The 22,137-nt window shown below is 39.2% G+C and overlaps 1 protein-coding gene across 2 annotated transcripts in view; it reads left to right on the plus strand.

The window, feature by feature from the left end:
• stac (SH3 and cysteine rich domain) overlaps positions 1 to 21,273 on the plus strand; it is a 27,194-nt gene extending 5,921 nt beyond the window's left edge. For both annotated transcript variants that reach the window (XM_072457331.1, XM_072457330.1), the window contains 9 exons: positions 2,981 to 3,114; positions 9,992 to 10,073; positions 10,168 to 10,274; positions 11,687 to 11,768; positions 12,391 to 12,458; positions 14,909 to 15,006; positions 18,310 to 18,361; positions 19,323 to 19,460; positions 20,842 to 21,273. In XM_072457331.1, the coding sequence (XP_072313432.1) occupies positions 2,981 to 3,114; positions 9,992 to 10,073; positions 10,168 to 10,274; positions 11,687 to 11,768; positions 12,391 to 12,458; positions 14,909 to 15,006; positions 18,310 to 18,361; positions 19,323 to 19,460; positions 20,842 to 20,940 (860 nt within the window). In that variant the 3' untranslated portion in view covers positions 20,941 to 21,273. The remainder of the gene's footprint in view (positions 1 to 2,980; positions 3,115 to 9,991; positions 10,074 to 10,167; positions 10,275 to 11,686; positions 11,769 to 12,390; positions 12,459 to 14,908; positions 15,007 to 18,309; positions 18,362 to 19,322; positions 19,461 to 20,841) is intronic.
• The last annotated feature ends 864 nt before the right edge of the window (positions 21,274 to 22,137 follow it).

Here is a 22,137-nt window from a genome sequence, read left to right on the forward strand (position 1 = left end):
TGATTGCAATCAGATCAAAATCGTAATTAGCAAATCACAAAGGCTGCAATTTAAAAAATGTCCTCCACAAAAAAACTAAACTTCTTGTTTTATTCCGCATAACTGCCAACCCTGTATTATTACCCTTATACAAAGTTAGTTTGTCCGTTCATACACCAATTTCAGTCTTTTTGTCAATTCTCCTGGAAACGTTTAAAGTATGAACAGAACAGAATCCTATTATTAAAACATAAATCCTCTCGATTTCCTTTGAATAGCATTACAGTAAAATTGTAATACTTGTTCATTCTTATGCTCTGTCTCTTAGGACTCATTTTGCAAGCACCATTATGTAACAATAACACTTCTACAGCGCTCACACTAAGCAAAGGATGTAAATATTAAAATGCTAATACTGTCAGACATACTGCAAATATTAAACACCCACCAGGTTTCTGATGTCATTTGTTATACAAATGTCTGCAAATGTAATCTCTAATCCATAATAAATAAGACAAAATTACATTATTGTGCTTACGAAGTCGTTGATTATGTCTGCATGACGGAGGAAAACTCTAATGTAGAGCCACATCGCAGCTCAAAGCTCAAATAAGACCACGTTATTAGCTTCGTTAGCGTCATCACTGCTCAACTATTCTACATGCATTTGTTCAAGCGATCTTTGTCATTAGATATGATGGGATTATTCAGTATTCTTTATTTTCTAAGAAAGTGTGAATAATTACCAGTCATTACCCATGAACATTTTTTGAAAGAGCTGATTATTGTTGATTAATGTGGTATTTTGGGTTGAATCCCGGCTGCCATGGTTTCTTTTCCCTCTCACCCGTGTCCTGCTGTTCTTTTTTCTTCAAACCTACCGTAAAATGTTTAAATTGATTGATTCAAATTATTCTCAAAGTCAAAGGTCAAGCTCACTCTCTTACTTTTATGTGATTGTGGCGCTGCTTTCAAACATCTCGTAGGTTTGAGATGTAATTACAGTTGGAGCATCAGTATTTAATGAACATTCATGACGTACATGGATTCTACAGATCACATGTCTCCGTTTCCGTCTCAGAATACACCCTTCCTGTTAACGGACACTTGAAAGGAAGAGAATCCGCCTTGTTTTTCTGTAATTGTAGACTTCAGTGTTTGCGTCCACTTCCCCTCAGCCTGTAATACATTCAGGCAGTAGATTCATCTGGAGCTATTAGATGTCTAATTATGCTAAATAATGTGGCATCCATAGCACAAGAAAAAATGTTAAATATTGAAAGTGTAAATAAAACATTTTACTTTGTCTTCCAAATACAACTGTCACCTAAAAATCTACTAATTAACAAACAAGTGTCACTAGGTGTTTTTGATAATCAGATTTCTCTTGTTCTATTGACATTTTTAGTCACAATTAATGACGGTATCACAATAATTAACAGAACTGCTGATGGAATTGTGTGGATAGTGATTTTTATAATTCTAATATTATGACTAAGTTCCGTGTTTAACCAACTACTATTGTACATGATTATAAATGAAAACAACAATCATCTATAGGATAAGTGGCATTTATCTGCACAATCTGGTGATATAATGGCCATTATCTTTGTTTGAGATGATCACAATTATATAAAAATGTTCCACGGACGATTATTGTCTGCCCTTTTTATAGCATTAAATTATATTATTGTTTATTGTTCCATTCTATCCCACTGGTGGTGCATTAGAGAAAGAGGTCAAGAGGTCAATGTTCCTGCTGCTGCGGTGGATATGAGGTGGACGAGTGAGTGTTGATTGGTTATGATGTAAAGACGGCAGGTTGTGATTGGCTGACAGGAGGAAGAACAAACTAAGAAATGAAAGCTTTTCTGATCGAGCAAGTCAATTGTAAATAAAACACAGCAGTAAATCTACCCAAACTGAACCATCGATCATCTTATGTCCTCCCCACTCTCACCACCCACTGGAGTAGATCAATGGCCCCTGTGCGTGTCCATACTCACACACACACACACACACGCACACGCACATGCACACGCGCACACGCACACACACACGCATACACGCACACGCACACGCACACGCACACGCACACGCACGCACACGCACACGCACACGCACGCGCACGCACACGCACACGCACACACACACACACACACACTGGAGCACGTGCTTATTGATGGCTGGAGCATAGAGCTGGGGCACAGCTGCCAGACTGTGGCTAATGACCGCACTGTGCTGGCTCTCAGTGTCCACTCCTGCTAATGCACAGTGACCATCGGATTGTGTAACGCCTGATGGCTGTCCATGTCAAGTTGCATTTTAAAAATCAATCAGCTGTCTAAGCCTCAGTAGTGAGAGTGTCTTTTCAGTTTCATGGCTGAATCAAAGCAAAATATCACAGGCTTAAATTGATGTCGATGACACATCTCTGTGAGTAATAACAGATTCTCAATTCACTGCTTCACATTGGCCATATTACAACATTAACATTACACACCAAGAGCATGGAATTTATGCCTAATTATTCATTTATTTATGCACTTTGCCTAGTATGAATTTGGTGTGTGTGTGTGTGTGTGTGTGTAGCAATGTGAAGCATCTTTGAGTGTCCAAAAAAGTGCCATATCAATATGATGCATATATATTAGTATTCATCATTTGCTATTCTATAACATCGCCCACAACAGCCAAACAATATTTATATTCCTTACAAGACAGTCACTTCTCAGGAAGGAGAAGAATATTTGGGTTGCAACATATTCACAGGTAAAAGAGGGTTTGATTTGAGAAAAACTTTGGGAACCACTGGTTAAATCTTTACAAACATGTTCTGAAATGTATGTGATTGTTTTATGAGTATAGCAGTTCAGAGTTTATGATTGAAATGTGAACTTTGAAAAGAATCCAACTATGTAAACCGCTATTGCTTATTATAGAAGTAAAAGTAAAGCCCATTGCTGAGCTCTGTCTCTTTCCATGTGTCGTTTGTGTCCAGGTACCACAGCCAAACATGTGGTGTTTTTGGCGGGAAACACAGCAAAACACGGCCTGCGCTGCAAAGCCTGCAAGATGAGCCTGCACCATAAATGTGAGAACGGAGTGGGTCAACAGCGCTGCATGGGCAAACTGGTGAGTGCTGCGACAGGGAGTAAATGCATAAGTCATTATTATACTGTCTGTCGATAGATTAATTGGAGTTATGAGCACTCCATGTGGGTTGATAATCACTGTTTATATTATTCGGTTTAGTAATGTTATAGAATTACAACTGAAGTGGTTGATTAACTTTGTTGAGTGCTTTGCTTTGTTCAATGGACACTGTTTCTCAGCACTCAAACTGACCATGCTCTGACTGGTTAAGCCTCATGTCAGTCACACCTATCGGAAATAGTTCTCACAGAATACGGTTCAAGATTCTACATTAATAAACAAATGTAGTCTCCCTTTTGAGGGAAATGTATTCTTTGCATTTGATGAATCTTTTAATGCCTGTGGGAAAACCTGCCAGGAGCAGAGTGCAGCTGTCCTACAGCGATCTCCAGATCTTAAACTCACTTTAGTCAGGATTGTAGCTGGAGACTTTTGCCTATTGTGCATGTTTTGGGTTGATGGTGGAACCGGGGTGCAAACGCAGCACAGAAAGGCCCGGACTGCCCCGGGAGTTGACCCCACAACCTTCTTGCTGCATGGCGTGAGTGCTAGACACTAGCTTGGGTGACAAGACAAGATTTGGAGTTTTAGATTATACAATAAATAAAAAGTCAAAAGGTTTTAGAATATGTCTCCTTCGAGCTAGTCAGTAAAGAAATGTCTTGCTGACTAAAAATATATAAATACATGAACATGCACATGAAGGATCCTGTTTCTGTAGCGACAATGAACACAAAGGCATGTTGACTCTGCAACAAAGACTTGGCAAAAGTATATGTTTTTCTACAAAAAAGTGATCATTTGTTGAAGACATACTGAACGTCAAACTGGCAGAGCAGATTTGGCGACGTGCTTATTCTGAAATAACACTTCCTCGTCAGTCTCGCTTACATCATCACTGTCTGTGGGTTGGATAATCCGAATGCACTGGAGCATTCTCCAGCCAGAATGACCTGTTCTTCACAACTGTGGAGTACGGCCTCTGTTCCATTAGCTCGGAGCATTAAGACCACATTGTCCCGTTATAGAGGGACACACACCACTTGGCTGTGTCTAGTAGTCCTAGTACACATTCACACATAGTCACAACCAAACTGAAATCTTATAGTAACTTACACTCAAACTCATTCATTCGTCACATATACAGGCGCATTTCTAAATCTTTGTTTTACATCAAGGAACTCTTATTAAACCTTTGACTTTGGCTCAGATTTAAGACTTCAAGATTGATTTGATTAAATTAGCAGTTCAGATTGAAATGCCCTGTGATGTGTTTAAAATGAAACAATAATTAAATAAGAATAATTTGACCAGTAAAGCAATGCTCAGAACACTCCAGTAGTCTACAGTGACTTTTTTGGATGGGCAAGCAGACTAGTGGATAACATTTGCATGCAAAAGTGATAAAGAGAGAAGAACTTGCAGAAGCTGGGCCTCCCGCATGAAAGGAGAATGTTTATCCCACTGAGCTACACTGCTGTGCATATAATGGGTGCTGAATGTTTACTACTCCCTCAGTTCTCTCTCAAAACATTACACAAACCAGCCCTATTAAATTACTGCCTGCATTTCTAACTAGCGTCTAATCATTAGAAACAGAGCCTTAGCTAAAACAAAGACTTTTCACTCAAAGCTAGTTTTAAAGTCTGTTGAAACTCCTCTGCACATGCTCAGTTAGGGCACAAACATATAAGATTCAAACACAGGTTTATTCTGCATGGTTTGTGTTGTCCTCAGAGGCATGTGCAGACCTCTAAAAGAAGCTGCTGTCTGCTCTGGTTGTAAAAGCACATGTTGGAGAGCGGAGCATGAACGGGCTGCTGTTCAAGGAAGAGAATGTGCAGCTGTGACAGATGAACAACCAAGATTTCTGGCCTGCAGTACTGCTCAGTGGCCTGTAGAGGCCACTAAAAGACACAATGACTTCCATCCAAGCTTCAGCAGGGACAAGTGAGGAGAAAACGGGCTTATTTGTGTATTTTTTGGAAACAATTTAAATATAGTTTATCGTCTATAGTATTTCATTGGTTCTCTGCTTGCCTTGATTGCCCTGACGCATGCTACTGGAACAATCGCGATGAGATATTTTCCTCTTCAATCATACACTTTTTGGGGAGACTTCATAAGCTTACATTAATTTCCTAGACATTGATTCTAACCATAACCTATCCATATATTAAGTTTAAAATGTGTGGATGATCTAATGATTTTGCCCCATACGTACCTGACTTTTGTCCCCACGAAGGAGACATGTCCCCTCATAGTGACTGTGTTTTGATTTAAATCCTCACAATGTGATTAATACCTGCCTATTCGCCCAACAGAATTATGTGTGATGCACACAAAACGTGCAGTCACATTTTAGGTTATTTTATATTTAGATTATTTCTATTTCCACTTACAAACAGCACATTTTCTGATAAAATGTACCCAATCCTCATCCAACGATTTTTTGATGTTTTTGTTTAATCTTTAGGTGCTCTTGTGTTCTTGGGGTGTGGCACAAGGGGGGCAGTGTAGTGAGAGTGGCAAGTCTTGTCACGCTCTCTTTCATTCAATGAAGCAAGGCTGCACAGAACATGGATTTATTCAAATGTCTTAATAGTGTATTGTCAGCTTAAATCTGCTGTGAGTCGTCCTAGTGGCCAGTCCACTGGAACTGCAGCGATGAAATCCTCCACGGTCCAGAACGCATTTTTCCCATAGAGCGCAATATAAAAATATACTGCTGGTGTTCGCCTGACTGGGACCTACAGCGTTATCAAAGGTCGGATTTTGTGGCCTTTTATCAGAACCTTGTCTCTGTTGAAAATCCTTCAGTTTCTTTAAAGCGGCGTTTTAATCTTTAGTTTCAGCTTGCTCTGCTCCAGCTCTCACTGTGATTGGTCAAAGTGGTCACGTGGTCTGTGAGCCTGCGCTCCTCGCATTGGCTCGTGTGGAAGAAGAACACTGTTGCGTGTGGTCGGTGTCTACTTGATGCCACTAAAGGCTAAACTGGCGAATGAGCGCTCCCATTGGCTTAAAACGGCGGCCATGTTTGAAGGGCGGGGCTTGCACAGAATCGAAGCTCACTAACTGTAGTCTTTTCCTGTATACAGTATTCAGGTAATATAATGTAAAACACATAAACACACATATAGGAGAACTGTATATTATTATTGTTTGTCGCCAACTTTAGAGTGGGTTTGTTAAGGTTTAGTGAACACGAGGTTTATAATGGTGATGGCCCTCTGCAACTCTAACTCCCATGTGTAATAAGCATGCAGTATCCAGGACATGATTAAAGCATTTAGACATCACTTTTTGAGTTACTGTTATTGTAAAACCGTCATGTTAAAGACTGTTAAAGAAGTTATTGTAAACATGTAAGACCAATTAATTAGAATAAAATAAAAAAGAAGAAAATTAGGAACAAATCAGCTTGTACTTGTGCATAAAAACATAGAAATGCATATTAATTCTTAACTGAATACACATTCTATTAGTGCAACTGTATTGAAGAGTGTAATAGAACAGATCAACATCGTCTCTATGTTTCTTCTGTTGGGTCTGCTCCCTAGACTGGACCTGTAACGTGTGCAACAAATGATGTCTAGCCTTCTTTATATAATGAATTTCAACTTTATTCAACAATTTTAGTAACTGTAATAGAACATGTACGATAAGATGTGAGATAAGATGTATTGGGCCTACAGCCGTACGCCGCACAATTCCACAGTGAATATAAACAGAAGGTATGTTTGGAGATGAACTAATAATAAGAGACTCTGTTCTTCTGGGATGTGGAATGTGTGAGTAATATTCTTTGTAACTACAGCCAGGGCACATTCATCATTCAGCTGTCTCCTGCCTTTGCTTTCTCTAATCAATACTCCATTATATTCTGAGATTCCTCCATTTTTGTTTTGTCATCTAGCTCTGAGATTAGCGGGATGAAGATTAAGTGCCTCTTTTCAAAACCAAATTCTCTCAACTACAAAAATATAAACGCTACTGCTGGGCCTTCACATAGTCTGTACAGTGTGTTTACTTTACTGCAGCCAGCGGTGAGAATAGCACGCTGGTGTTGCTAATCAACTTTATTAAGTGTTTATTTGACACTTTTAATGAAGAGGGCACTAAAATAAGCATTCTTGAGGTCAAACAGTGAAGCGCCACTTAAACAGGAGTGAAGTCATTAATATAAAGGTTAAGAGCGCATTTATCTGATTCACTTGGCAACCAACAGCCAGCTCCCAGCATGCACCTCACCCCCAGCTGGCTGCACACGTCACAAAGGCATTTCCACAAACTCGCAGTGTATACAGAGCGTGTTGAAAGTCAGTGTCATGCAGGGCCGGTACAAAAGTCTGAGGAATAAAGTCTGGCGGTAATGCAACACTTGGATGCCAACCGCCATAAAACAACAACAACAACAACAACAATGTTTGTGCAGAATGAACAAACGAACAAACAAACAAACAAACAAACAAACAAACAATTATGTCCCAAACTCACTCTAACTGGTTGTGAAAAATAAAGTAAAAAAAAGTAATAATAATCAGTCAAGTCATCTCCTCTGCAACTGTAATAATTCAAGATAATCTACTTTACAGGTGTCTTTCTTTCCTAAATGTGTAACTATGTGGGGGAAAAATACTTCTTATACAATACATAATATTTACACTGCTCATGCTTGGCAGAAACAGCTTTGATGACATCTGTGTGCTTTTCTTATTTAAAGCTGCACTATGTAACTTTTCCGGTGTAGGGTTTGCCACTTGTCTTGTCTTGTCTCCATGTAGATGTTATTGCTTTGGCTGGAATGTCCCACAGTGTGGCATTAAAGTATCATGCCACCAGGCCAAGTTACAGATCAGATCTATGGAGCGACAAGCCTGCTCGCTGTGAGAATGCATTTTGGTTAAGGCATAATACAAATGCCTCTAATTTAATATATGCAAGATAACACGTTTTGAGCTTGTAAACATGTTATATTGTTGTCCCCTGATCAAAAACATACCTGGAGTTGTATTGAGCTTCATTCACACTGTTTTACAAGATTGTATTTCTGAACTCTGAGAAATACCTGGTCTAAATATTCCTCAGATTAATGCATCACAGGTCAAAATCCTGACTTCCATAAACCAGCTCGTAAACATCACAAGATTTGTCAAATTGCGTTCACAACTAATGCTTGGCTCTATTAACATTCTATTATCATTCACATTGCTTAAAGGCTTGATTTGATTATTTTTGTTGTTGTGAGAGCAGAGGACGATAGTGGAAATACTAATCAAAAGCAGTGATCAAAAGCATGTTGAAAAGCCATTTAAAGCCATTAGAACTCATCATATGGCCGCTTTAAAGTTCATGAACATACAGACTAAACCTCAGTTTAAACAACAAATTAATTAAAGTCTGAACTTCAAACCAACGGCTTCCATCATGAGGCTGTAGACGCTACAAGCCAATAATTGTGTTTCAATCAGGTTTCGATCACAATTCAAAGATAATTCAAATAATTTTAACCGTAATTTTATGGGTTTTATTATTGGTTGAATCATTTTTTGTAGGGAAGTTAGATGCAGGATGAAAAAGTCTTAGTTTCACCCTTTAATGTGTGAATAATTTATGAAGTTCTTCCAAATCACAGGGAAAGAAAGGAGTTTGGAAAGCAGCTGATAAGGCAGATTTAGTCATAGTTCCCCTAAGGCACACACATCCACCATATGATGTCATTTTATAATCTCTTTGCTGAAGTTCTCTGAGCCAACAAAAACAAGCATGGCCGTGGTCCGTGTCCAGCTTTAGGATCAGTTTGATTTGGAGCTGAAGTCCACTGAGGAAACGTCCTTTTTATGCCCGACCTTTCGACCTCATTTTCCACTCCCAGGAGCCGAGGGGATGTGCAGCCTCCTCCCTCTATCGTGTCCTGGGCCACAAAGAATGGCTTCCACCGAGTCAGTGTCACAGGGCGCTGTTAAACTGTGAGCCTTCCTTTAAAAATGATCATGAGTCAATCCGATGATCGCTTCTTGGCCCCAAACATTTGTGATTTGGCTATAAAAATCACCCGCGCGCAGCTTGTTCCAGTGGTGTATTCATGGCCACAATGTGACAATAATAAAGTCCCATGTCGATTACCCAGCCCACCAGAGTCCAGCTGTTTCCTCTCTCGTACGTTGTTAAGATCATAAATGTGCACTGAACGAGCCGGTGTATTTTTATGTGATTGTGCTTTGCGTGAGAAGTAAAGTCACTGTGAATTTGGACTTTTAGCCTCTTATTCACGACAGTTTATATCGTCACAAATGTTATCTTGACTTTTCAAATGGTTTGCGGTTTATTGCCTTTTGGAATTTTCATATTTTAAGCTAAAGATGCACCAGGTAACTTTTCTGATGGAGGTACGCTACATCCTTGTCTCTATGGAGATGTTATTGCGATGCCTGCAATGCTTTTTATTGCTCATAATGCCATAAGGTGTAACATTTTAGGAAAAGCAATAATGCCTCCTGGAGAAAAGCAGATGACAGTCCAGTACCAGGGCTGGGCGTGGGCGATATGGTGATAAAGTCAAATTGTGATCTCATTCCTGTGAAGATCTGTTATTTTCATCGTACCGACATATTAGAGGTGGGCAAAAAATATATACACAGTTTTGAAGGTATCTAAAATGTATATCGTTTGTAGTAAAAAAAAAAAAAAGCAACATTTTTATTAATAATTAAATGAAAAAAAAGTCTTTTTTGTGAGTAATTTGACTGACATTTCACATGTGACTGATAATTAAACTTATAATCATAAAATATGGACATTTTAAAAGATGTAAACCTGACATTACGTCTTTCTGTCTCTCCCTCTTTGTGCTCAGCCAAAAGGATTCCGGAGGTACTACAGCTCTCCGCTTCTGATCCAGGGGCAGTACGGATGCATCAAGGAAGTCATGCCCATCGGTAAATACACACAAATACACAGGGAGAGTTTTTAACTGGCGTGTGACCCATAGAACTGATTTAAATCCAGTTTCTTTCTGCTCCTGCGGCGAAGCCTGTGGAAATAAGGTGGACCCGGTGTACGAGGCGCTGAGATTTGGCACTTCTCTGGCACAGAAGGCCAAGAGGGCGAGCTGCTCCGAGTCGCCACACCACAACTCGGTACCAACACACAATACTGGCCTGCATACAGTACACGTACACAAATGTGGAGCAACAAGCTTCACAACACCACAAATGTACACAGAGGAATTCACTCCACCCACGACCACAGGCGAAGTGAGGGCCCTTTCCCAAACCAGTCCCTCCTCCCCTCACACTGCCCGTGCTCGGGTTTCTTCTTCTTTGAGTTTAATTGTGGCCAGGAAAAATGGGTTTTAGTAGTCTAAACTGTAAAAACATAGCGACTAATATTAAAGGTTTTATATTTAATCGTTTTCCTATGATAGCGTACTGAGACAGGTCATGTTTGATTAGTCCAGATCAGCCTTATTTCACATGTTACACTTGCGTAAACAATGTCAAACATATTAATCTTGATTCTATATATTATTTCCAGACCTACTAAATGCACAATTTGTCTTAGTACAATTTTGTCTTTCGGATACAAACGCTTAGATCATGTATAACAGTGTAACACCTAAACCTGTTTGCTGCGTCTTGCACATGGGGCTTCTCTCTGGCGTTACGCACTCCTGAAGTGATGGTCGGGACGTCACACACGAGGCTTGATCATTTCAGACAGCACCTGATGATCACATCTACAGTAACCGAGCGTTAGGGCATAGAAAAGGGGAGAAGAACCCAAGATACCTGCAAGACTACAGGGTCAGAGTGACGGGGGATCAGGGCCTGGGTCTGGACCAACGGGATTAAAATACAGTGGCAACCATTGGCAACACACACGTTTACACAAAAATGATTAAACATGGATTAGGAACAGCAGAGAAAGCTACTAAAACTGTATAGTTCCCCTTTAAAGTCGGAGTTAGAGCAGATGTTTTATTGCTGTTGCATGATTTACACAAATGTTTGAGAGATAATAAACCATTAAATAAATACAGTGGAAGCAGAGTGCATACAAAAACCCTAAATGAGCAGATCACAGCTAAGTGAAGGAGTTATCAGACTAGTTTGTCATACTGTTGATAGTCTGGACAGATAAACCACAGAGGAGCCGCAAACACTACCAATAACGGCAAATGCAAAAAGATTTGAACGATCAAATTACTGCTCTGAGATACTGCACCTACTCTAGAATAAAAGAACATTATGTAAGGTAACCACTTATATTATCATCTCAGATTAGATTAGGCTGTTTATGCTGCCTGGGCCGAGTCATCAGAGGACGGGGCCACTTGGACTGTCCCGTGCAGCTGTTAGTGAATGGGCGTTTGGATCCTCTAACAAACAAGCCCAACAGGGGTTATGGTAATAATGAGTTAGTATGGTAATAGTTTCCAAATGTACATCTAAAGCAGCATGTTTGTTCAATTAAGAAACGCCGGCCTGTGAGATGAAGATAATGGCGTATCGAGGATAAAGTGATCTAACAAACATGTCCGTGTGTGCAGCTGAGCGACTTGGACAATGTTCCAGAGGAGGTGGTGGCACACAGCAGTAAGCAGGAGCTGTGCAGGAAACACAGCGACGACGGTAAGACCATAAGACAACAACAACAACAACAACAACAACAAGAAATCACAGTCATTTTAATCTTGTATGTATCTGCATCGAATTAAATATGTTCGGCAATCTACTGAAGAAAAATAAGCACGAGATCATAGAAAGTTTGCACAGTAATTGAGAAGACAGTGAGAGGATTGTGGAGCTGCCAGATTCATCACAATGGAAATCAATAGTGCAATTTGAATTTTCACAATTAGCAAAGAATGCAATTATATTATGTTCTCTACAAAGAACCAATTATCTTGTCCCAGCAAAAAATAACCCTATAGTTATGACAGCTAAGATGGGATGAGAGAACTTGTATTTGTCCCTCAACCAGCTGGTGAATAACAAACAAAAATAGACTTAAATCTAACCGTGCCTCAGTATTACAGTCTTACAGTCTAATGATTATGTTACACGTTCCCTTAACAACACATCTCATTTTGATTGCACTATGATACTTTTCCAAACAGTTTCAGCCCTGCAGGGACAGGTTGACTCTTTGTTATTCAATAAATCTGAACATTTTTGGCCATTTTAAATCTGTGTTTCCAATTAAGTTTTTTTTTTTTAATGCGTTCATTCATTCTTTTCTTTCATGTTTTAGTGTTCACAGTCCTGGAGAACGGAATGGAGCACTACTTCCCACCTGAGATCGGATATGACAGTTCAGTGGTGAGGGACCCACTCTTATTCTAATCACATGATCACATTGTTCACAGGAGTCCATTTCAGATTGATATTACAGTCATATTTTACAAGTTGCCTACCAACTGATTACATCTACAGTTACTAAGTCTTTGTTTGTGGGAATTTGGATGCCGTCAGTTATGGGTTCATCGCCCCTTGTCCCCCAAACAAACACCCCCACAAACTCATCCACGTGCTGAGATTTTCCAATACTCGGATGGATACAGTCCCTTCCTGTTGTCTGTAACAGATTATATACAAGCCGATACGGGCTCTGGATCGCTGTGTCCAGAGGAAGTTCAACTGTTGGAAGAAAAGATGACCACACTCCCCGTTTTATAAATGAACAACCAATTATCAAAACCATCGTTCAACTTCTTGGGTGGCTTCATCTGAGGGAGATACGCAGCTAGTCTGTTTACAAAGTTTGCCTCATGTTAGCAGTGGAAAAAAGACCCTAAACGCACTGGTATAAACACAAAAATCATCAAAAAACCATACAAGGCTGTGATTGTCGGGTCGGGGCCGAGCGCAGCTGGAAGTGGGCAGTTTGTGTCTGTGAGACGATGGTCCCATTAACTGTGAGTGGTGGACGCGCAGATGGTGGTTCGGCGGGTTTGGCGGGGTGATCGTGTGAGAAAAAAAACGGCCCCTGCTCCAGCAACAACACGACCATTCCGCAAGAGAGAGGAACACAGCCATCTGCTCACGTACAGCGGAGCGGGGGGGCCACGCCAGCGCAGATCAATGGAAAGAGTCTCACTCCTGCTGCGGCTCATTATTGTGTGCGGTCGGTTTGAGAAGTGTGATGTCATTTCAGCCTCTTCTGTTTTAGGTGACGTCTTGGTTTCTCCTCGGTTAAGTGCATATGGCAGGTTTTCATAGCGTTCTAATCATTGCATCGTTTGGTGGGATAATACTTGTGGTGAATATATGTTTTTGTGTCATAGTTCTCTCTGCTGGCCATGTCCAACCAGGAAGTGACACTGTAAACGTCACCAAATCTGTCAAACTAGAGAAAACTAGGCAAGATTTTTAGCAAAACCTTAAATATAATCATGTTGTTGTCACCTGTTGCGTGTGCATTTTAAGATATATCCTGTAGGAGGAGAGAGAGGAGTGTTGATGTTGTAGTATCCTAGCTGCATTAAAGCTGGATAAAGTGCAGTGGAAATAGTGCTTTGGCAGCTTTTTGTGCTTGACGCCCTCCCGATCATACATACCACAAATATTTTGCGTGGAGAAGGCCATGTGGATGTGATGTCAGGTCTCGGGGTGCATCAGTGTGCACTCTGGTACAATAATGCTTTACACGAGCCAGCAAATCCAGAATATTCTCGAATAGGGATGGGACAAGGGACAATAATCTTGTTTATTGTGATAAAAAGGGAGGACAATAATCGTTGGTGTTACATTTTGTAGAATTGTGACATTACAACCACTTGAATGTGAATAAATAAAGCCTCTTCTGCGTGATATTCTCTCCTAGGTTGTTGTTGTTCTGATCATATAATGGTTAATTTAAATATGCAGCTTTTCATACCTTAATTTAACCAAGAAGTCCCATTAAGATTCAGAATCTCCTGGCCAAAGCAGCAGCAACGCAATCAACACAATAGGAAAAGCAGAGTAGGAAAAGCTCTTGCGACGTATTCATAATTATTCATATCCATAACATTTTAGATCATCAGCAATTTTAATAATGATTGTGATATTGTTGTTCGTCGCAATGATTTTGTCCATAACAATGGTCCTCTCCAGTCCGTCGAGCAAACCGTCGTCCTCGGTGACAGACCGCCCCGCGTGTTGTTGTGGTGAGACACCTCCACAGACTCGTCCATTAGAGACAGACCGGGAACACTTCTCTTTCTTCTTCTTCTGTATGTGCCACACCGAAGCATTTAAGATGTGCTTCTAATGTGCTTTTAATTTCAGAAAACACTAAAGCTATCAGTCCAACCCTGTGCCTCTCTTTTAATTGTTTTTACACCTCTCTGCAACTTCCTCCACACCCACAAGCCGAAGGAAAAGTGTGAAAACAGAGATCCCACTGTTCCCACTGTGTCATCGCGGCACTCAAAGCAGATTGAATGTGAACTTGTGGCAGTAAACAAGGCTTCTTAACTCATGTGATGCTCAGACTAGTATCTAGCCACTAAAAACACAATTGTAACGGCCAATAAACACAACAGGACTTAATTCATTGTGTGACTGTGGGGAGTTGTAAAGGAACTACAGTGCAAATAAAATACAGTGCAATATAGATTACAATTAAACAGCATTGTTGGGTTTTCCTCTTGACTAGATGCAAAAGAATTAGCTTTTCACCGTGCAATATCATTATACTGACAATAGTGTTTCTCCCTTACTAACCTCCTGTTGTTTATGTGTGTGTGTGTGTGTGTGTGTTTATGTGTGTGTGTGTGTGTGTTTAGCTGGAGCCCACTCAGCTTCACAGTGACGTCTTAAAGCTGGACACTTATGTGGCTTTGTACAGTTACATCGCGCAGGAGAGTCATGACCTGGACGTCCAGTGAGTTCACACACACACACACGCACGCACACACACGCACGCACGCACGCACGCACACACACAAACACACACACACACACAAACACACGCGCACACACACACACACACACACACACACTTCAACCCTCATGATGTGAAGAATTACACTGAAAAGTCTACTAACATCTGACGTTTATTTTTTGAAAAGCATATTATTAATTTGACAGATAATAAGGTGTTTAAAACTAGAAAATGTAAGACTTTTAAGAGATTGTGAGATGTTTTATTTAATTATTTGTTTTTGTTTATAAAAAAGAGAGAAATAACAAGACTCCACGGGCTCCTTTTGTTGTATTTTTTCCTCAGTTTTCTTTCTTTCTTTTTCTTTTTAATGTAAGATTTTGTAATGTTATGTGTTGAGTCGTCTCAAACCTTTCAGGCTAAATAATATAGGCTTGATTATTCCCTGGTAGATTTTGGCCAGATTATACCCCTGTGTACCCAAGTCTGCATGCACTGGTGTGTCAATGTGTCAATGTGTGAACTACCTTTGCATTCTAGAGTTGTAGATACATCAATATTACAGTTTGATTAGTAAAGTAAAGTATTTGCCTTGTATACGTCTCCCAGGTTGTAGGAAGGTGTTGTCTGTACCTGGAAGACACAGCAAACCTAATGCGTGTGAATCTTAAGGTTGCCAGTGTGGAGAGTGTTTCTCAGCACTTTTCTCTTCTTATCATTTTTGAGTCAAATCCAGTGTGATATAAAATACAGGATCAGTTCACACTTTAATGTATATCTTGACTTCAAATGATTCACTCTTACTTCTTGGCCAGGTCATTGTAAATGTTCTCAACTGATCTGCCTGGTAAAATATGGACTAATTTCATACATTTAGGCCTAATTAAGAATACATGGACAAATAGAGGGGTATATTCTGGCTCATAGAGTTTTAGTCAGGTTTAGGTTAGTTTTACCTAGGGTTACCCGGGTTACCCGGGTTACCTTTGGGTATATTTGGTCTAGGCCAAACTACACCCAGTGTTAGTGTGGGCAAACACAGAAACATATTACAAATCAGGTTTAACTGTGATTATTTTAGTACTGTTACTTTATGTTGATTGATCTCAATTTTCAATATTCTATTTTATTTAACATAAATCAACAAAAACAAGAAACAGGACAATACCAGAGCGAACCAAATAAATAAAAATAAAGGAACGAAGACATCCAAAGAAAAGAAAATGAAGGCACACAAAGTCCAAAATTAAAGTTCCATTTTGTCCAAAATCTGTCAGATTTGTCCAAATTAAATGCCCCTCCCCCCCATTTCGACACAATGTGTTCCCACTTTGTTGTGATGGCCTTTTCATCAATACATTTTCAATGTAAATGTTTCTTTTTAACCCTAACCCAAAAACTAAATAAAATGGCGATTTCATAATGTAGATTTCATAATCTAATTGAAAGCCGTCTAATTCCTTCATCCAAAGTCAAACTCCAAACCACATCTTTTTGATTAAAAAGACTGAAGCTGATTATTGTCGATGAGAAATGACTGAATCTCAAGCTTGATTAAAATGTGATTAATTGCCCTGTGGGTTTATTGGATTGAGTTAAGGGTTTGCTTAAGAATGCACTGCCACATGTATCACCTCAAAGCCCTTCAGCAGCCTCAGTGTCCTTGATAATGTACTTAAATGGTCATAGTAAGCGCTGACACGTCTCCACTGAGCATGGAGCAAGAATACAAAGGATCTAATTAGCTTCTCTTTCAGGCAGAAATCCTCCTAGATTCATTCTCTGAGCGGCCTCATTAAAAGCACCTGTGACAGTCTATTAATATCAGTCAATCTTTGAGGAATACTTCAGATTCAGACGTCCACAGAGCGCCCCCTGTCCAGAGGAAACGTCACTGCGGCGCAATAGGCCACAAGGATCCACAGCTAAGCACTCAGTCATTTAGTGCTAACCTTTGGATAAATAAACTTCTCTGAGTAGTTTACAGACAGCAAACTTTTACTTAGCACTGGGCGATATGGCAAAGGAGAAAAGTATTGTTTTTTTTTCCCTGAAAGGCAAATTTCCTTAGCCCTAGTTTTTTTATTTGCAAAGCCCGACTTATTCTCCACTTATTCACTTACTACCTTTTCTTGAGTCCAAATTTGAGCGGCTCTTCCCACTGTGAATAAGTATTTAGTGTATTGAAAATATAATTATGTGTTTCTAGCACAATATACGATTTACAATATTATTAAGTTCTTCCTAATTTTTGTAGTTTAAAAATACCAGATTTTGTTTGATTATCATTATTATTATTTTGGTGTATTATTTAGTGGTTCATCCTTCCTAACCGTTTCACTTTATCACAAATATTATGATATAATGTATTATTTCTCAAATAAACTCACAACTATTGGCTTTATGACCTAAAAACAGTGAAATCCTTCATTTGCTTTCACAACCCGGCTCTGGGGCCGCGACAATAGCCAAAACTTAGGAAAAACATGATTATTGATGATTTAATTTTTTTTAGCTCTTACAATTATATTGTGACCTGAGAAATCACGATTACCGGTTAACTGTTAATTGACATCTCTTATTAAGAGTAAATCAGATGTTCCCTTATATGTAATTAACATTCTCTTTCTTCAGCAGTTTCCCTAAGTCCTTTTTTATTCTTATTTCCATAATCTCTACATTGTATTTCTACTTGAGTGAAATTATCTTTGAAGAAACAATCCTCTTGAGTAAACTTTTAGTTACTCTTCCCCTCTCTGCTGGGACTCCGTCTCCTCACTCCAGACATTCACAAAAGAATTACAGAAGTACATTTGTAAAAGTTGTGTGTTGGTAATCAAAGAAAATAATCAAACAATGCTTTCTTGTTTATGCTATTTTTCTATTCAAATTTATTCACAATCATTGTGTTTTTTATAATTAATACTATGCAAAAACACAAAGGAAAGTGAAGCGCCTGATGCTTTTGTTTCACCTGATCAGATCTAAGAACAAACCTGCATATGATTTGTCCTCATAGGATTCTGCTCCAGTAGATAAAGGAGGAGCACATGTGTTTTAGATGCATTTGTTAATAATAAACAATGGAACTTTCAACTGTTTGGTCATTCATGGCGCACATTTGTTGATATACATCAAATAATGTCATTGGCTGTCACAGGAATGTTAAAATAAAAATCATCCTTTATTTAAGCCTTCCATTTGTTTGAAGTTGGTTATTAAAGCGTGAGGTGGTCAGTGCCATGTGTTGATTATTGTTACTATAGTCTGTATCTGAAATACATGTTTTTGCCTTCATTCTAGAGCTGGGGACAGAATTCTATTGGCTGATGACTCGAATGAGGACTGGTGGAAAGTGGGTAACTCTTGTTGTTTTTAAACACATTTACACATTTACACATCTATAGCCATTAGGGCAGAGGCACCCACTTTTTCAAGCTACTTTTACATTCTGCAAAGCCTGAACATCTACCTATAGATTTATATTACTTTTTTATTTTTATAAACAGCTATAGAAACACAATACAGACCTATGTAATAGGCCTAATCATATTTTTTATGTATAGACGTGCAACATAAAGCAGGGAAGAGAAAATCTGTTAATTAACTTGACTAGACCCATTAATACAGATGACAATTTTGAAAGTAAAATAATAATTAGACTAAATATTAGAAGGTTGAGCTTATAATCACCTCACTTGAAGCACTTACTATACAAACTATAATATTAGTTATTATAATAAGATAAGCTCCATGGTAACGCTGAGAGGAGGGGCTTGAGATGTAGAGAAAGTCAGCTTTCCTTTGGGTGGAGTCAATAACAAACAGCTCTGTGAAGGACAGAAACAGTGTGAACAGCTCTACCTGTCTCCTGCAGGGGTCACCTCTCCACAGATCTGACCTATAACGTGGCCAGGCCACCTGCTTGTCTCCATGGGTATAAACAAGTTTAATGCCATACTGTGGAATATTCCAGACAAAGCAATGACATCTCCATAGAGACAAGCTGCCCCTTCAAAGTTACATAGGCACCTTTAAAAAAGAACATTTAGAAAGGAGGAAACACATGTTGCATTGATAAAGGATGCATAGCCAAATTATACACAGGCAGAGACAGAGAGACAGAGACGCACGCACGCACGCGCACACACACACCAGAGGTTAAAGGTCAGACACTGTCAGAGCAGAACGACCTCCTCAGTTTCCTCATCACACATGTATATACTTTGTGTAAATGTAAAAGTGTATTGCAGTATGATACTATAATAACTCTTTACTCTATAAACCAGTGTTTACTGATGGTGTGTTTGTTTCAGGGGGTGATCGAGGACAGGATTGGCTATTTCCCAGCAGCCTTTGCTCAGCAGGTGCAGGGTGGAGACCAGGTCTTCAGGTGTAACAGGACGTTCATTGGCTGTAGAGAGCAGGACCAGATCACTCTGAAGGAAGGACAGGTATTCAGTTCACACCTCGCCATTATAATGAGACACAATGTTAATGATATGGACATATGTAAGTTATGATCATGCTGATGCTGCTCGGGAAGAGTTCAGAAGACTCAGGTCTTTTAACATTCTGAGAAAATGAAACAATTAGGTGTAGCAACAATCAGTAAAAAACGATGGGTTTTCTTTTTGCTGATGTTTATCAATCCAGAGCAGGCGATGGAGAAGCTCTGCTGATGTGGGAGAGATAAGATCATTTCCCCCTAAATATATATGTAATCACTTTAAACTAAAGTTTAATTCTACAGGGCATTGCCCTACATGAGAAAAGTCTAACGATGAAGAAAATATTTATACAGCAATGATTTTTTGAACACAGCCCTGACTCACTGTGAACCTATAGAACCTATAGAGTCACAGTTTGTGCAGCGCTGTCTTCTTATGGACTGAAGTAAACGCTGCACTAAAGTGTTCAATGTGTAGATACATCCGTCTATCTCCAAAGATATTTATTTTACCCTGTGCTTTGTTGACTGAAAGAACTGGATTTAAGGCTCAAAGTATTTCATAACTTACTCTTCTGTCATGTTGGCTGTACTTGGGCCAAATTCCTTGATTCCCACAGTGCTCCGGGGCATGTGAGGACACAAAGTAGTCCCCGGTGGAGATGAGACCAAACACATGGCTATAACCTCTCTGTTTTCAGTAGTTAGGTCTTTGGGGGCTTGTCAAATATGAATGATTAGTTAATGGAAAAGTATTTGAGGTTGTATACAATCTACAAATATTTGTAACTCTGGTTTGTGTACATCTATTCAACAATAAGATCATCTGTATAAGCAAGTGTAATTCATGTCCGCTAAGACACAGTTATGTTGCGTTATGTTGGTGAACACTTTAATTAGTTTGTGATTGGTGAATGTTTGCCCATCAATGGAGCTCAACACTGAGCGCCCACTGTTCCAGAAGTACATTTCCATTCATTTTCTCATTCCAAAAAGGTTCATATTAAAGATTTGAAAGCTTGCTCATGGCTAATAGGCTCTGTGGTAAGTAATGAGCACAAGACCTATCATTGTGTTCAGATTCTGTTTCTGAAACCAAGTTATTAAAAAGTTTTGTTGAAATGTATGGACATTAGCAAACACAGAGCTGCTTTGCCTTCATCGTGGCCTTTAACTCTTTTCTTCCGGAACAACAGAAAACTTCAAAGTGGGCGGGGCTGTTGAGATCCATTAGTACCATTAGTATCATTAATATCATTAGTATCATCAGTATTTAACATGTGACTTCCCTAAATGTCCCGAGCAGACCATCATTCTAGGGCAGAACTTTATCAATAAACATAATTGAATGCCGTTTGTTCTGAGCGTCCGTCTGGTTCCTGCAGATCTGTGTGAGCAGTGAGCAGGAGCACAGCGGCTTCATCCGAGTGGCATGTGGCAAAAAGAGAGGCTACGTCCCGTGTGACGTCCTGGAGTCGATCTGAGAAGAAGACATAGACCGAGGATTGTCCCGGCTTCTGAGGCGGCACTGCACTACTCTGGGTCCAAACAGACTGACCTTTTACGTCTCACTTTGTTTAAGAAGATGAGATGAATTACTATTTTTGGGAGGTATTCATTAATTCAATCACATTTGATCCATAACTACAAAGTGGCACATTTGCAGCAGCATTGTCTTTGAAGAAAATTTAACACTGTTCAAAACAAAGAGTTTTATTGTGATGAGGTCCAGGAACCTTTCTGTGGTTAATTTGCAGGTTTTGTGGTTGGATTAGATAAATGGATTATGATAAAAAATAAAACTTTCCACTAATATAACTGATGGGTCAATTTGTCGATTTTCTTTTTTAATGACCAAATAATCAATAAATTTGCAAGTTCCTTTCAAATCTGCCACGCACGGCCCAACAATTTAAGTACAAGATATTTTATAGATCGTTTATTTATTTGTTAAGCTTTATAGGTTCTACTTTATGTTACCTTATAGATTTCATCACTGCATACTGCTTTTTTTTTAACATGTTTGAGCTACTTTTTTATATATATATACAGAGTAAAAGCTGCTAGTTTGGATGTAAACAGATTTTAGAGGAGGTCGTTGGAATAGTTTGCTTAAGTAACTTCAGTGGTGTGCGATAAAGAACAAGCGTGGTTCACTTTTTATCGAGATTCACAATGTAATTCCAATTGTATTTTAGTTTGTGGGAAAAGGGAGAACTGTGACGCGTAATGATTGATTTTGTCTGATTGGAGACATTTCTGGTTCTGGAGTTTAACAGCTGGATTTGATTCATCACGACTTTGATTGAGTGTAAAACGTCTGCCGCTCCAGGGAGGAAGTGTTCAGCATGTGGCTCCTCAAAGTACACCATCAAACACAGACAGATGTGTTCAGAAATCTGCATTTATAACTGCGTTTATAGCACGTTGTATAGAAAGACAATACTGACCTGCACTGAGCTTCATGAAAACAGAAATTGTTTTATTGTACATATGTTTAAGAATAAAAATGTTTCTTTGTTACATTATTTAAATCAGTGTTGTGCTGTGTTCTAGGTCCATTTCTGGTGACAAATGTATTCAGGAATGTAAATACAGTGTTGGTTTAACTACTTTTGTTAAGTTAATTCCCACATATTTGTTTGTTTGTTTGTTTCCATGCATTAAGTTAAGTCATATTG

This window comes from Eucyclogobius newberryi, unplaced genomic scaffold, assembly GCF_026437365.1.
Source record: "Eucyclogobius newberryi isolate DKJ021-1_F unplaced genomic scaffold, fEucNew1.0.hap1 SCAF_21, whole genome shotgun sequence".
NCBI classification, from domain to species: Eukaryota; Metazoa; Chordata; class Actinopteri; order Gobiiformes; family Gobiidae; genus Eucyclogobius; species Eucyclogobius newberryi.